The 17,147-nt window shown below is 36.1% G+C and overlaps 2 protein-coding genes across 7 annotated transcripts in view; both read left to right on the forward strand.

Annotated features, from left to right (window-relative positions):
* Positions 1-16,111, forward strand: part of LOC106868739 (adiponectin receptor protein 1) — a 240,129-nt gene extending 224,018 nt beyond the window's left edge. For 4 of the 6 annotated variants that reach the window (XM_089338362.1, XM_089338364.1, XM_089338365.1 and 1 more), the window contains 3 exons: positions 3,299-3,486; positions 7,005-7,198; positions 9,442-16,111. In XM_089338362.1, coding sequence (XP_089194488.1) covers positions 3,299-3,486; positions 7,005-7,198; positions 9,442-9,567 — 508 coding nt within the window. In that variant the 3' untranslated portion in view covers positions 9,568-16,111. Of the gene's footprint in view, positions 1-3,298; positions 3,487-3,967; positions 4,096-7,004; positions 7,199-9,441 lie in introns of all 6 variants that reach the window. The other 2 variants (XR_016237655.1, XR_016237656.1) reach the window with 1 other exon arrangement.
* Positions 16,107-17,147, forward strand: part of LOC106868740 (uncharacterized) — an 86,377-nt gene continuing 85,336 nt past the window's right edge. The window contains exon 1 of the mRNA XM_089338360.1: positions 16,107-16,239. The gene's annotated coding sequence lies outside the window, so the exon portion shown is untranslated. The remainder of the gene's footprint in view (positions 16,240-17,147) is intronic.

Consider the following 17,147-nt stretch of genomic DNA (forward strand, 5'->3'; position numbering starts at 1 on the left):
ATTCTGCTACTGGGCTTAAAGCACATTACTCATCTTGTCTCATTAAACCTAACATTTAGTGATGCTATCTCTAATTTGGTAAGAGATTAGCTTTAGAAAGCATTGCTCGGATGTAAACTGTTTCCAAATCTTCACAGATATCCAAAAATATACTTTGAAGAGAATTTGCTGTGAAGGGTTTGTATTGAATTGAAGGACTTCCAAACTATGAACAAGGATTCAAAGATTACTGGTGTGACAAAGGATGACATAAATTGAGCTTCAATCAATCGTGTATATTGTATAACAAATGCATTGCAACATTTGTTATTTCACTTCATTTATAACATATGGCACACACTGTTGTGTATGTAATAGTATTAATGACTTTACATGTGTGACAAAGATGACATAAACATCTCTGTAATGATTATATCAAACTCATTGTTACTTAGCTTAATTGATGACATGTGGCTCACCATTGTGTACATCTAATAATAATGATAATTACTATGGTGTTGACACATATGTAGCCGAGAAAAACCTCCCCTTCTGTCACCTTCCCTAAATTCATCAAAACTCACACCAACTCTAGAGGTGACTACCACTTCAATGAAGTAATGGGCTAACTAGACTGTTAGTTCCACCATGTCTTCTGAATATATGAAATAAGAAGTGTAGGACATAAGAAGAGAGAGGGAGAACAAGAATTGTTTATTGGTAGATAATTTTATCAATAGACAGCTGATAGATGTTCACATATCTTGTTAAAAATAGCAGTTGAAAATCTTTCAAATCAGACTATACAATCTTAACCCTTTAGTATTCAGATTACTATGTCATATGTAATACTTATTTATTCACCTTCTTTTGAATTGATTATGCATTATCTTGCAGCTTTAAGATTTCGATGGCTTGTTTGTTTAGTTTTAGAATGACATTGTTGGGTAAATGTAAGAGGCTGAATCTTACCAGTTTAAACATAATAAAAAAAGCTGGAATATTTAAGCTGGATATGGCCAGTTTAAACACTAAAGGGTTAAATAAAGACTGCGTCGAACAATGTACAACTTCTCAATATACAGATGCCATGATTGTCATGGTTGGAATACCTGTCATCATGGTTCTGTTTGATTATGACTGAGCTAGAATTATACAACAAAATTTCTTTGAGCCAACAAGGAAAGGTCTTTGCACTACATTCAATTTGCTACATACAGCAGCCAAATCTCTCTCAAATCAAACTGTGCCATCTTGAATTAGGAAAGGACAAACTGGAAAAAGTAGTCCTATATTACAAACAGACAAGATAATGTGTACGCGTGTGTGCGTACATAGGTGACTCTAACAATTCTGTAGAAGTTGTTTTTGTAACATTGTATTTTTCAATATACAAGTTGATATAGTATGTAATGTAAGCATTTAAAAATCATCACTATCTTTACAAATCCAGCTGCATTTTACATGGAATTGGCCTTCCAAAGTTGTCTTGGTATATAAGATGACCTACCTTTTATGGCTGTTAATTCTGGCTTAAAAAATTCAACTTATGTGCTGAAAAATAATCTAACATGTAATCATGTATTTACTCATGCAATTATTGGTAAATTATTACCTTTCTATAAGAAACAAGGGATTCTCACTTTTTATATATTCCATTCTTCCCCATTTTCCATATGTTACTCTCATTTTTTGATAAGCTTTCTCAGTGAAACCAAACTCTCCAGCTGGTGCACCAACTTATTAGCCTACCATTATAGGCTTTGGAGGGAAAGGTAAACTTACGCAACTCACTCCATGAGAATATTTGCTGTGATGACCTACTTGTCACCTCACTGTCACACAACTTGAAAGCTCTTCATGCCAGAATCACTCCAGTAGTTTTTTGAGTTCTTGTATTTTCAATGTTAATACATGTCAGTTGTTACAGCTAACATTTATATAGAAAGATAATTGACACCAGTTGCAGAATCTTTTATTTGAGCTAGCTTAACCTTCTACTGTTGTAAATAGCTTTAAATGTCATCACTAGATAAGGTAGGTTGATAGATCTGTTTTGTCGGAGCAACCTCTGCAGATTTTGTCAGTCTATGGTGCGACAAATGGCGCATCTCTCTGAACTGTGTCCGTGGTACATAAAACTGTACATTAATAAAACACCTACTAATTAACAGTGCTCTGCTGCATAAAACTGTTAATTTTTTTTTTTGTCTCCTAATGACATATTTTCAGCAGCAGATATAAGAAGATAACATGCTTGTACTTTATTTGTGAGTTTTATTGTTTTTGTTTAGCCCTAGGACAGACGCTATTGTGCAAGTCTATGATAAAATGTGTTACTGTTGTTACCATATTTTGTATTTTTACAGTCAGAGTATATATGTATACATAGGACTATATTATCTAATATGTTGTAGTTTTTAAGGTAGTGTGTTGTATTAAGGATATTTGCTGCTGGTTCGAGCATTCATATAGAAGTTCTCTTGATGGCTTGTGCTTCATTTGTGAATCAGTAGGAGTGGTGCAAACTTGTGTGTGTTTGTGTATCAACCAGACTGTTGGATGTTGTTATGCATGGCTGGTCACTACTCTTCCTTGTATGGTTGCAGCTTTCAAATAATGCCACCCTGCTGGTTAGGCCTATGGTGAATATGTGATCAAAAGCCCAACATCCCTCTTCTGGACAGAATGCCAGTCTGTCACAGGGTTATCCATTTACAGCTGAGTGGACTGTTGCAATGTGAAATGAGGTGTTCTTGATCAAGAATACCATGGAATTGAATCAAAGCACCATGATCATTAATGCAACACCTTAACAACTAGGCTATCTGCTTGTATAGATATATAAATACACACATGAACTATAATACACATATGTGGATATATAAAAAAAAAAAGAACTTTGATGAAGCAACTTTCACAATGTTTTTGTTTTGTTTTCTGAAATTGCTGCCAGGCTCCAATTTTATAGAGGGTAAATGAGTTTGTGCAAAATTCATGCTTTTTCAAAGGTATTAATAGCAAGCAACATAAGTGAAATAGCCAAAAATAAAACCCATGTTGTTACTTCAATTTATCAGAAACTTCAAAATACTTGATTATGATTTTCATTGATGTGTAAATATTATATAAAACATTCTCTGTACATGTGATGTCGGTTGGGATACATATTACTGCAGCTATAGTTTCTGATTTCCTGAATTTGGGTATCAGTAATTCTTATTTGTTGTTATTCAAATATCAGTTAAACACAACTTCCCTTCCCCTCAAAATTGCTGGCCTTAGATACAATTCTAATGATGATGATTTCTATTTTCAGATTGGACTACTGTGGAATTGCTCTCCTCACTATGGGATCATTTGTACCTTGGCTTTATTATAGTTTTTATTGCCGTTTAGAGCCTAAAATTGCTTACCTCATACTTATATTTGTCCTTGGGATATCTTGTATTGTTGTATCATTATGGGATAAATTCAGCCAGCCTCAGTACCGAGGAATTAGAGCTGGTAAGTCATTGGTTTTGTGAAATTTCTTATTATTTATTTTTGTCTCTTTTAAGTAATGTTTATCCAGTAATGCAACTTTTGCAAGATCACGATTTGATCCACGAAAGTTGCCTTCATGCGTTGCACAGCCCTCAAACTATCCCCATTTCCCAAACTGCAACCAATTTTTTTGTTCCTTGCCAAAAGACTCTCCACCAAATTTGCAGGTTTCTCTTTTCCTCCTCTTCCCAACAGTAACGTAGGTTGTACTCCCCCACCAACGCACACAGAGAAAGCCTCTATCTTTGCTGCTTGCTTTACATTCAGCTTCACATGGCACATACTTGGCAAATCTCCTCCAAATCTGTTCCATACCACTCCACTAGGTTCACAGATGCCAAGTACAAAAGTACCTTCAGTCTCTTGAAACTAACAAGACCACTGGTCTGGATAATTGTCCTTTCCATACTCACCGATCTCTTCAATCTTTAATTCTCTACAGGGACAGGCTCTGATCTTTGGAAATGTACTGCAATGTGTCTCATACCCAAGAAAAACACCGCCTCTGGTCCTGCCAATTATCATCCTATTTCACTCATTTTCACTATTTGTCCTTGGAACATCTCAAAGGTAATGAAGACAGCCATTAACAATGATATTCTCAGACATCTTTCTCTGACTCTCTTTAATAACTATCACCTTTTGATGAAAGCTATGCTGTTGCCCTCATTGAGAAAGTAAAGCATTCATCTAAATCTTGCATACAAATTTCTTATGAAACTGTCTGCCTATGGACTCTCTTTACCTTTCATCTCTTAAATTGGTAGCTTCCTGTCAGATCGCACTATCACAGTGTGTTGACAAAACTCTTTCTGTTCCACACTCTGGTGTTCTTCAGGACTTGTCTCTTCCCTACCCTCTCTTATGCCTCAATTACCTACTTGCCATATCTAACAAAGCCTACTTTAGTAGAACCATTTGTTTGTACTAACCTGTCTCCTTTTATAACTTTGTTCCATCTACATTGTAATGTTATGTTGTCTGCACTGTAATACTGCCTTGTTTCCCTAATAGCATTACTCTGTCTCTTTTGCAACACTGTTATAGCTTCTCATTTTAGCACTGGTTTATCTCTTACGCAGATGCTACTCTTTATTCTTCCCTAACCTTCCCCAACTACACATCATCCGCACACAACCTAGACACCACGTACCAATCCTCGAAATTATTCTCTAGTGGAACCATGCAACATGCTCTCAACAAAATATCGTCCTACCACATTCTACATAAACGAGCCACATGCTATTAAAAAACCACACAGATGCTTCATTATTGGGGATCTCTCTTGGCAAAAGCACATCCTTATCATACCTAGGATTTTATCCCAAACACTAGCTTTCCAGCCTCTAATAAATTTGTGACAATCTACAAAGCTCAGGAGAGTGCTACTGCTGCTGCTGCTGCAGACACCGACCTGCTGGACTATATCCAGAGAAAGGCCACTCAGTATAAAATACTTAGTCATGCTCTATCCTCTACTTCACAGGCATGCTTTCTTCTCTCTCTGTTATTTATACTGCAACTATAATGGCCTATAATCTTCAGAGCTGTCTGGCCTTGTACCACATTCACTCAAGCACTCCTGATCAATTCGTTTCTCTTCCTCTCATCATCCCTGTTGTGTCTAGCTCCCAAGGATCTTCATAACATGCTACAACTGATCCATTCAACTTTTCCTTCATGAAAGCAGAACTTTAGTGGCATCAGTGTTGGTGGCATTTATGAAAACCATGGACACAGTCTTTTCCTCAGCTCACAGCAAGTTGAAGTAAAACCCTGTATCAGCTGCCTGTAACGTATCAACAGACCTGCTTCTCTGTTGATGTCTTTTAACTGCTGCTTGTAATCTCTGACTCATAACTTCCTGTGTAACACAGTACTGCACAGGACAGGACTATATTGAGACACACACACACACACACACACACACACACACACACACACACACAGAGTATCACTGGAAGTCCATCTGTGTTTATAATTATCACATGATATCAAGAGAATGGTGCACACATACATGTGCAAGTATATATATATATATATATATATATATATATATATATAGTAGGCTTCTTTCAATTTCCATCTATCAAATCCATTCACAAGGCTTTGGTTGGCCTGGGGCTGTAGTAAAAGATACTTGCCAAAGATGCCACGCAGTGGGAGTGAACTCAAGACCACATGGGTGAGAGGCAAAGTTCTCACACACACACACACACACACACACACACACACACACACACACACACAAAACAAATATATATATATTTTTTTTTTTTTTTAGAAAGGTGGCAGGCTGGCAAAATCGTTATTACGCTGGACTAGGCATTTTGTCCGTCTTCATGTTCTAAATTCAAATCTCACCAGGGTCGACTTTGCTTTTTTTATCCTTTCGAGGTCAATAAAATAAGTACCAGTTGAGCACTTGTGGTCAAGGTAATCGACTTGCCCCATCCCTCGAAATTATTGGCCTTGTGCTAAAATTTGAAGCCAATATATATTTTCTGAGAATTCAATAATATTCAATAGAGCTTGCTTTAGTGATAACACTCTTATGCAAATTCACTGCAGAATCATTGTCCCTTGCTAACTGCTAACACTAGATAATGAAATTATTGTATACAGTGCTGAAAACATTTGTTCACATTATCTCCCATGTAACGTTGCCTTGTCTCTCTTGAAATACCGTAAATCCTTGAGTATGATATGCAGGGAATTTTTAGGGGGCTGTACCTCTGAAAAACCTAAACCTTGTGTATAATACACACCCCTTCTTCAACTTGAGTCAAGGAGGTCTATATAACGTCCTTGGTTTGTAAACGTATATACGGTAACGTCCTTTATTATTATTGTATATATAACATAATGCAAACATGTAGCTTTTTTGTGCACTTTGCAGAAAATAAAGAAATAATAGTAATAAAGTCAGTGAAAAATAAATATTAAGTAAATTGCTTTTACATATTTATCACTTTGAAAATTTTGCTTAGAAAATGTTTTTCATTTTTAACCTCGTATATAGTTGGCACTAGAAATTTTGACCTTTAAATTTTGGGGAAAAAAGTGCGGATTATACTCAAGGATTTACGGTACTGCCTTATGTTCTCCATATTGTAACCTCTATATGCTTTTGTTTATAAATCTAAAGACTTACTGAAGTATTTAAAAAAATTCTTTTAGTATTTTAAAATTTTACGATGAAAGTAAACAAAGTTTTTTTTTTCTTTCTTAGAAGCGTTGAGATGTATTGTAAGATGCAGAAATAAATTTATTTCTCAAACGCGTGATAATGCTATAAAATAGTGTGATCAGGATAAATTATCCATATATTGCAGAAAAATACGGGCCAGTAAAGTATTTTTCTGCAATATATGGATAATTTATCCTGATCACGCGTTTGAGAAATAAATTTATTTCTGCTTCTTTTAGTATTGTTTTTGTTTTTTTCACTCCTTTCTCTGCATTTTCTTTCTTTCTAGGTGTTTTTATAGGTTTGGGTTTAAGTGGTATTATCCCTGCCATGCATTATGTTATCACTGATGGGTTCTATCATGCCATTAATTGTGCATCTCTTGGCTGGCTAGCCCTTATGGCACTTCTCTACATATCCGGAGCTATCATCTATGCAGTTCGTATTCCAGAAAGACTGTTTCCAGGAAAATTTGATATTTGGGTAAGTAGCCAGGAGACATTCTCAAATGCTGTTTCTAATTTCTTCGTAACCCTTTAGCATTTAATCTGGACATATCAGGCCCAAATATTCTACCTGTTTTATGTTGAAACAGACCAGATCCAACCTCTCAAACCTACCCTACAATGTCATTCCAAAAATATACAAACATGCTATTGATATCTTGAAGCTATAAAATGATGCCTGATTAATTAAAACCATTGTGGATAAATAAGCAATACATTTGGCAAAGGCATCTGAATACTAAAGGGTTAAGCTGGATTTCAACTGATTATTATATTGATACCAGAATATTTTGCTAGTGTTTATTTTTATGTAACTGATATAATAATGATTTCTAGCTTAGCTGCGTGGAATTGAGGGAGGAAGAATCAGTTATTTTTTTTTCTTTTATCTTTTACTTGTTTCAGTCATTAAACAGCAGCTGTGCCTTGAAGAATTTTTAGTCAAATAAATTTGACCCCAGTGCTTTCTTTTTTACTTTTTCTTTAAGCCTGGTACTTATTCTATCAGTCTCTTTTGCCATGCTGCTAAGTTATGGGGATGTAAACACACCAACACTAATTGTCAAACAGTAGTGGGGGACAAACACTGACACAAAGACACACACACATATCCATACACAATGGGCTTCTTTCAGTTTCCACCTACCAAACCCACTCACAAGGCTTTGGTCGACTTGAAGCTATAGTAGAAGACAACCCAGAACCATGTGGTTGGGAAGCAAGCTCCTTACCACACAGCTACACCTGCATGTATATTGACTATGCCTTTCCTTCTGCTCAACTGATTTATTGAACACCCGGAAGAACGTATAGTATGTCATTTAGCGTCTGCTAAATTATTTGGATACCTGCAGTTTTGTCTGGTTTCTCATCCTTGATGTCACAGGTTTTGGTGACCCTATTCATCTTCCCGTCTTCTCTGCCCTTTATTCGTGGAAGTATCATGGGGGTAGGGACCTCCAGTTCCTCCTCCACAGAGTCCTGTCTGAAGCAACCATTATTGCACTTTCTGACTAGTTTTCCAAGCTTGGCCAACTGAGACTGGATATTATGCAACCATCTTATCCTTGGTCTTTTGCCGGTTAGCTTAGCTTGAAGAATCTATTTTGTGATCCTTTCCTGCGACATTCTAATAACATGTCTGTAGCACAAGAGTTGTGACCCATCGATGCGGAGAAATAACATCTTGGCCCAGAGAGGCTCCCTGATCTCCAAACTATGCTCTCTGTTGAGTAACGTTACTCCAGAGACCTTTTTGGAGGAACCCCATTTTGGCTGCTTGTACTTACAATCATACTCTTTCAGTCACTACCCAACATTCATGACCATAGGTGAGGATAGTCACATAAACTGAATTAGTGACCCCTATTAAGACGCAAATCTCCTGTAGCCCTTAATCTTCAGAATTTTCAGAACACAACAAACCTGAACTCTCACCTCACTAAAATCCAATGAACATACAGAAGAAGTCTTCTTTTTATCTTTTACTTTTTTTATAGTCATTTGACTGTAGCCATGCTGGGGCACTGCCTTAAAGGGTTTTAGTCGAACCATCTCTTAACCACTAGTTGAACCATCTCTTAGCCATTATTGTTTCCAGCTCTACTCTGACCTGGAGTACTACATCTTATCAGGGCCCCAGGTATGAGTTAATCAGCATATTGTGGAAGGAATTCCAAGCACAAACCTGCACTGCTTTGTGAGTGCCTTTGGGGAAAGAAAAGGCTAAGGCTGTATGGCAGATCAAGGAGTGGAGGACCTCAAGTGGCCCAATGTCCTCTTTGAGACTTTTCTGACAACTCCATGGTAGGTGGAGCTCTCCATCTCTGTAAGGCAATTCAGCTAGGTGATGGTCACTCCAATATAAAACTTACAGCTTTTTGGTCACCACAGCCATCTTAGCCCACTGCTCCACCTGTGGTCAGACCTCTGAGTCTAAAGAGTGAGATTAGACTGAGTGGACTGACTTTCGCTTTAAAAGTGCAGGCAGGAAGAAAAGCCCTGCAACATCAAGGATTGGTTTACAGAGCCACTTGAAGGCATGCTGCCCTTTCTTATGATCTTCAGTCATGAAGAAATTGCCATCACTTATTGTATTGATGCAGCTGCAAGAAGAAAAAAAGGAAGAAAAAAGTCATGTGAAAAAATAGGGAAAAAATACCACAGTTTGTTTTGTTAATAAAATCTTTAACATTAATTTTTTTCCTCTTTTATTTTCAGTTTCAAAGTCACCAGATTTTCCATGTGTTCGTTGTCGCGGCGGCATTTGTACATTATCACGGCATCACTGCCATAGCCAACTACAGACTCACTTTGGGTGACTGCTTAGAAACTAGAAACTCTTGAAGGAGCAAGCAAGTAGCAGCCTTGCTACTGGCCTATCCAGAAACCTGCCAATCTGTATTATAATGTTTAATTACTCCTGCAATCACAGAACACATGCCATCATTAATTAATACATGATGACTAGGCTCCTCTGTGTGCACAGGTTACTAACACTACTTACATAATACTGGGGTCTGTTGATAACTTTTTTTTTTTTTTCCCACAATAATTTCATCTCTTGACAGAGAGAAGGAAAGGTTTTTATTTATAATAATATATGTGTATTTTTTTTATGTTTTTTTTTAAATATATAAACAACAGGACAGATTGATCAAACCAAAAAAAAAACTAAATTTTTCCCACACAATATCTTTATTTATTTACATCTCTCTTTCCTTCCTTTATATTCCCCCCTCCCCCCCCACCACCACCATCATCATTCCATGTTTTATGTACAGACATATATGAAAATATATGTTTGTGTATGTGTGTAAGACGTATGTTTGAAGCCATTTTACTAGAAACAATAAAAAATTGGAAGGCTACACGCCTAAGTATGATTAATGTAGATTTGGCTCTCTGTGTGTGTATGTGTACATGAGACCCTTAATTTGGGGGGATACAGTGTGTACATAAGTCTGTTTAATGATCTCCCTCTCCCCTCCCCTCTACCCATTTGTCATCATCAACGTCGTCGTTATCATCATCATCCTCATCATCAGATAGAGTGAAGAAATTATTTGATGACTGTAAAAAAAAAATATGAGATATATTCTTTAGAATGAGGTTTTTTTAAAGCTAAACTAACACTTATTTCCATTCCATTAGAGTAATCTGAGATCGTTGGAGAAAAACCAAATATTTTAGCTGGAGAGAGAAAAAAAAAAAGTTAAAGAGTTCTTATGTTTTAAAGGGCATTACAGGGAAATTATATATATATATATATGTGTATGGCATGGGTGTATGTACATTATATTTTTATATACATATGTATTTATATATATATATGCATGTACATACACACTTGTGTCATCATCATACATGTATTTATGTATATGTTTGTGAGTTTGTGTGTGCATATATATATCTATATATATATATATATATGCATACATGCACACACACATCAGTGTGAAGTCCGCCCATCTCTATTGGAACTTCAAGCATGAGTTTCTTCTATTTCTGTAAGTCACATACTCCTCTTTCTTTATTCTTCTATCCTAATCCTCATGTGCTGCAGATCCTCTACAACAGTTCTCTCAGTGTGGCCTGATTTTCCTTTTTCTTTCTTTCTTTCTTTTTTTACCTCCTCCTTTCTGATACCCATATTTCTTCATGAGATAGCCTTTCCTCTTTCAAACCAAGGACATGTCCACTAAATTACCTACACCGCCTTTTTCACAATACCTTGTAAATTTTCCATCCCAACTATTTCTGTATCTTATTTCTCCTGGAAATTTTCAATATTGACCACAGATTGTTGTGTATGCTAACTAACTGTTCCATGTGACGTTGGCAAAAATAGCTGTTGGTACTACAATGAACATGTCAAGGCATAATTCCACTTCTGTGCTGACAGAGGTTTTGGACCTTACGGGATCCATCAACTCAAAAGATTACTGCAGCTTTTGTAAACCTCTTCCAAGATCTGGGAATATTGTCACACCCTCTCTAGGTACCTAGTTCCAGTCTTGATGAGAGGATATGGTGATTAAACTGATAGATATAATGGTGGTTTTGTCTCAGCCGATACGAAATCCATCTGCATTTGCATTTAAGGCAGATGTTATTTTCTGCGGAGTTTTTACTTGAAGGTTTAGCAGTACAACATCATCAGCAAAATCCAAATCTCCCCTGGTCTCTTTCCTCTCCATTGTTATGGTACTCTCTGAATTGCACACACTCATCTTCCCTATGAAGTCAACAACACAAGAAAGAAAGAGGGAAACAGCAAACAATACAGCCCTAGTAAACAACTGTTATAATATCAAACAGTACATCCTTGATGAACAACCGTCACAATATTAAACAATTCTGTATTCCCAATGTGTGTACTGATCCAGCAGGAATATTATTGATTTGAAGATGTTCAGAAGTTCTCTGGTATATCATAAAGATGTATAATCTTTATCACAGTGACTTGTGGTGAACACTGTCAAAGGCCTTCTTGTACTCAAATGTAATTGATGTTGTTCAGAATACATTGTACTATTCAGTAATAACATACAAGGTGAATATTTGTTCTATACACAATTTGGTGCTATGAGAGCTAAACCTGCTGTTGATGGAGACTGGTCTAATTTTAATTTTTAGTCTTTTCAGAATCACAGTACAAAACACTTAGGATAAACAACATTATGATGCTTGTCTTTAACTAGTGCAATCATTGAAACATTGTTTCTTTGTTGGGGAGAGTTCTCCTATCACTTGGTACTTGTAATGCAGGTCATATTAGATCAGACTGAAAAGATTGACGAGTTAACTGTGCAGTAATATCCCGGCCATGTTTCAGCATATAGAAAGTATGGATATTGTCAGGATGATCTGCTCTAGCTGCCTTGTTATTCATTTGGTGTTTGATCATTGTTCAGAGTCCAAAAGACTGAGTGGTGCTGGCCAATTGAGATGTCTTTTAAGCATTCAATCCATTTTGGGGTTTAGTCTGCACTGATCAGTAGTATGCAGCCCTCTGTACTGTATTGACACACTGCTCCTACTTCTGCCAGTTAAGCTTTTTGACTCCCTTATACAGTGTTCTTAAATCATGCATGTCTGCTGCTCTGTGCTTCAGTGAATTTTGCCTTCCAACCATCTCTGATCTTTTGCTACAGCTATATTTCACCCTTTCTTAAGATTCTGGTTCAGTCTCTCTTGACTTTGGCATCTTTCTTCTCATCAGATTTCATGACTCTGTTCTCTCTTGATACTTCTCTTTGTGCTAACCAATAAATTCTTGTGCACTAGCATTAACAATCTGGGTAAACAACTTCCATTGTTTATCAACAGTGACTTCATCTTGTAACACTTGGAATTTCTTATCTTCACTTGAAATTTCTCTGCTTTAGCTGACTCCTTGTCCTTTTTAAGTTCTCACATATGTTCTTGGTGGCTTAACCCATTTGTTTCTCTTTAGCTTCAGGACTTTACTAATGACCAAGTTATGATCTGATTCAACATCAGCTCCATATGCACAAACATCCTGCAGGGAAGTGTGCCTCTTTGTGTTTTGCCAAGCTAATAGATTTCATTTCTGATATTGTTATCTGGAGATGTCAGAGTCATCTTAGCAGATGACCTAAATAATTAAATGAAATACAGGTACCTCTACATTAGTATAAATGATGCAAGTTTATTCATACTATACTGTGCAAGGTACTTCTCTGTCAGCCACAGGAATTTGAAGTTTCTGCTCGTAAATTAGTGCAGACTATAAGAGGTTCTGGACCATCAGTGTTTGGAAAGCAGCCTCTCTACATTATCATTGTTCTTGTCAATACATTCATGTGGGCCAGTATTTGATTCTGATCCACTTCTATTTTCATCAGCTTGTTATTGAAATCTCCAATTGCCAGCTTGATTGTGTATCTCAGTAACTCAGTACTTCATACTTTGACAGTCTGCAGCTGAAGAACTCAATGTTCTAATCAACACTACAAAATTCTCTTTCTCTCTCTATTTATCTATCTATCTAATCTGTGGATGTGTATATGAGTATATATGTATACATATATACGTACAAGTGTATAGACACACACGCACGCAAACACAAAACCTTCGTAAGTCACTTTGTTTACCTGGGTGTATTGGTAGTAGTTGTCAGTTGTTGTTCTTGGTTTAGTTAATTAGTTCCAGTCAGCTGTGCACAGCTCAACAAGCATAGTTCTTGACCAACTGTTTGGGGGCATCTCTTATATTTCCAAGCTAATGTGTTATCTTCACTGCACAAGGGGAGACACCACATTCAAGTCTGTTTGAAAAATTGTACCATACACTTTATCATCTGGTATTTGATCAGATGGAGTACATATGTGTAGCAGTAGTCTGGCCATGATATGTTAATTTTAGTTTTGTTTTGCTTTTGTTCATTTCTCTTCTTAATGCCATATCTTTTACTTATTTTATTTTGTTTCAATTTTTTTTTTTTCTGTTAAAAAACACTCCTGAATTCCCTCAGAAGCTTCTTGCTGTGTAATGTGCCTTTAGCTCACTCTAATATAACTCTTTGCCTTAATACTGATCATTGTCTGCAAATATACCCCTTTCATCTCTTTTATCTTTAGTCATCAGATATCTATACTATTTTCTTGAACATATCTAATTTGGTTTCAAAGTGATTACAAAGTTTCTCTTTGATGCACAAACGTTATCCAGCTTTAGTATTTATTGTTCTACAAGTAACAACTGAAGCTGTTCTTTATCTTCTAAAATATTTAGCTTTTGTCCATTTTGTTTCAACTAATTTATACTAATTTCAACCTAGTGTTGACTCCTTATTAGCAGTCAGTGTTTGACTGCAACAGTATCTCTTAACTAATGCAATATAATTCGTTTGTTGAAGTATTTAGTCCAAGTATAGCAATGCAGTTTATTTTCAGACATGAAATCAGTCTGATTTTCAGTCACCAGATTATGAATTTTGAGTTCAAATCGTCCCACCATTAGCATTCCACATTCATCTAACTGTTGGAATTGTCACATCTTTGAGGAATATCATATCTCATTTGCAATAGTCTAGCATTCCTATTCAGGAGATTTCTCTCTCATTCTCTACACAGAACCTAATTATACCTGAGGTGGCTTTACAGGCATTTATTATTTTATTTTAATATAGTTCTTATCATTGATACTCTACTACAAAGATATATTTCTTCATCTGTCATTTATATAAATTTCCATTGGCCTGTCTTGATATTTCTTTTGTTTACTCATTCCTTCGATACGTATGTGTGTATGCATGCATGCTTATATTCTGGAATTTTGATTTGTTATTGAGAAATGTCATTGTGAAATTCTGAGAAGGTTTATAAAGTGCATGATCATCCTCATTTTATCAGAGATAATAACATAGATCTGTTTTATTCTGGAGCATTTAAAATGAGGTGATATCTTTTGAGTTTTTTTTTTTGTTTGTTTCATTAGAACATAGCTACAAATTCAAAGAAGTTTCTTAGTTCCTCAGAATCCAGACTATAGCATAACTACAAACGTAAGTGTAATTACTTCACATTTTACATATTTCAACTATTTTTAACTTGTAACTATAAGAAAATAGAAGAAGGCATTATATCTGTACAGGCACATATACACATGCATTGTACATGTGTGTATGTGTACACATATACATGTAGGCATTAATTATAGTTCTTATTGCTATTACTGACCAGTTTAGAGAGCAGAGCAATGAAGGTGGCTAAGGCAATAGGGTATCAAACTAAATGCTTTACAGAAAATGCCAGCCATTTGTGCTGCCAATTAAAATCCTGCATTTCATTTCTGCAGCAGATGTAATGAGTTTTGTTGATTTGTGGAGCTAGTGAAGTAGACTATAGGAATAACGTTCTACTCACTGATGTTGTTCTTAACATTTAGCTTTTCTAGTTTAGATCCAAATAAATCAGCATAGCTAAGTGTCTTTTTTTTTATTAAATGTTATATTCTTGACTTGTAACATTAAAATTCTCTAGACTGAAATCTAAGAACTTTTCTTAAGGCAAGGGATAGTTTTTCTCTTTGGTGGTGTTTGACATCAGATAGCTGTAACTCTACAGTTACTTTAAATAGGTGATAATTTTTTTTTTTTTTTCACCATTTATGAGTGATGTATGAATGAGTTTATAGGAAGTACATCTGAATATCTGTATTTATTGTATGTATGAATACGTGTGTGTATCATACGTGAAAATACATTGAATGTCTACAGTTTATGTGCATGTGGGGATATTAGAATGGGTACATGAGACGTACATGTGTGTGTCTGAAGCTTTTCAATATATATCTGAGTACGGTTGCGTGAGTGTATGAACATATTCATGTATCTCCAAACACAAAAGACATATGTTCTCTCTCTTTCTCACTACCACTCTTACAATATCACACGCACCAACATGTTTTAATTAAAGGAATCTGTGATTAATCAAACAACTGAATTAAATCAGAAATAACTTAGCTATGTCTCCATTCACTTCTTCCTCTTCCACTTGTCATTCTTTCTATCTTCTCTTCTCTCTCTCTCTGTCTCTTTTCTCTTCTCCCAGATTCTCTGTCATCCAATGAGCTGGCTCCCATCGAACTGGCCAAAATACAACAAATATTGCTACACCCAGTATGGCCCTGCCTGTTTACACTGCAAGTGTATGTTGCTGCGTTTATATACACACATACGCACACATACACACAAACACACACACACACATATATATAAAGATATCAGAAGGGTGTTCATTCCCATGTTAATTTTCTCCCTCCTTCATATTCATATCTGGAAAAAAAAATGTTATAAATAAGTTAAAGAAACTCTTAATAAAATAAAATAAATCTTCAGCAAAAAAAAAAAACTAACAAACAATTTTGCGTCTTTTTTTTTTTTTCATTTCATGTGTTTATTTATTATTTCTGTTTAACTATTAATTTCTGTAGATTTTTCTACAGCTGGATGCCTTCCCTGTCATCAACCCTCACCTGTTTCCAAGCAAGGTAATATTTCCTTTGATTAGACGAGTTTACACAGATTTAAAGCAGACACCTTTTACATGATAACATTCACTTACAACGATCACAAGAAACCAAAGCAAGGAAACAATAGTACATACACATATATTTTCTATCTTTTACTTGTTTCAGTCATTAGACTGTGGCCATGCTGGGGCACCGCCTTGAAGAGTTTTTAGTTGGATGAATCAACACCAGTACTTTTTTTTTTTAGAACCCAGTACATATTCTATCAGTTTCTTTTGCTGAACTGCGAAGTTACAAGGACATAAACCAGAGCTGTGGAGTTGAAACAAAAAACTTTGATTCCGACTCTGACTCCTGTACTATTGGCACCTACGATTCCGACTCCTCTTTATGTAATTGACTGATTGTGGTCTACATATCTCATAAAGCATACGCATAAATTTGTACTTTGAGTAGGCCTTACATGTTATAACTGGTTTATATTAAAGGATAAAGACATTGTGAGTCCAAATCAGAGTTGGTATAGTTTTACCAACTCCGCCTCCAGCTACCCCTTAATTGTTTCTGACTCTCCGACTCCACAGCCCTGATGTAAACACACCCCAAACCAGTTGTCAAGCAGTGGTGAGGAACAAAGGCACACATACACATATGCGATGGGCTTCTTTCAGTTTCCTTCTACGAAATCCAACCACAAGGCTTTGGTTGGCCTGAGGCTATAGCAGAAGGCATTTGCCCAAGAAGCCACACAGTGGGACTGAACCCAGAACCATGTGGTTGGAAGGCAAGCTTCTTGCCATACAGCCATACCTGCACCTATGTACTATTATTCTTTTAGTTGTTTGAGTCATTAGACTGTGGCCATGCTGAGGCACCACCTTGAATTTTAGTTGAATGAATCAACCCCAGTGTGTTTTATCTTTTAA

This window comes from Octopus bimaculoides, chromosome 20, assembly GCF_046866305.1.
Source record: "Octopus bimaculoides isolate indiv1 chromosome 20, ASM4686630v1, whole genome shotgun sequence".
Classification (NCBI taxonomy): Eukaryota; Metazoa; Mollusca; class Cephalopoda; order Octopoda; family Octopodidae; genus Octopus; species Octopus bimaculoides.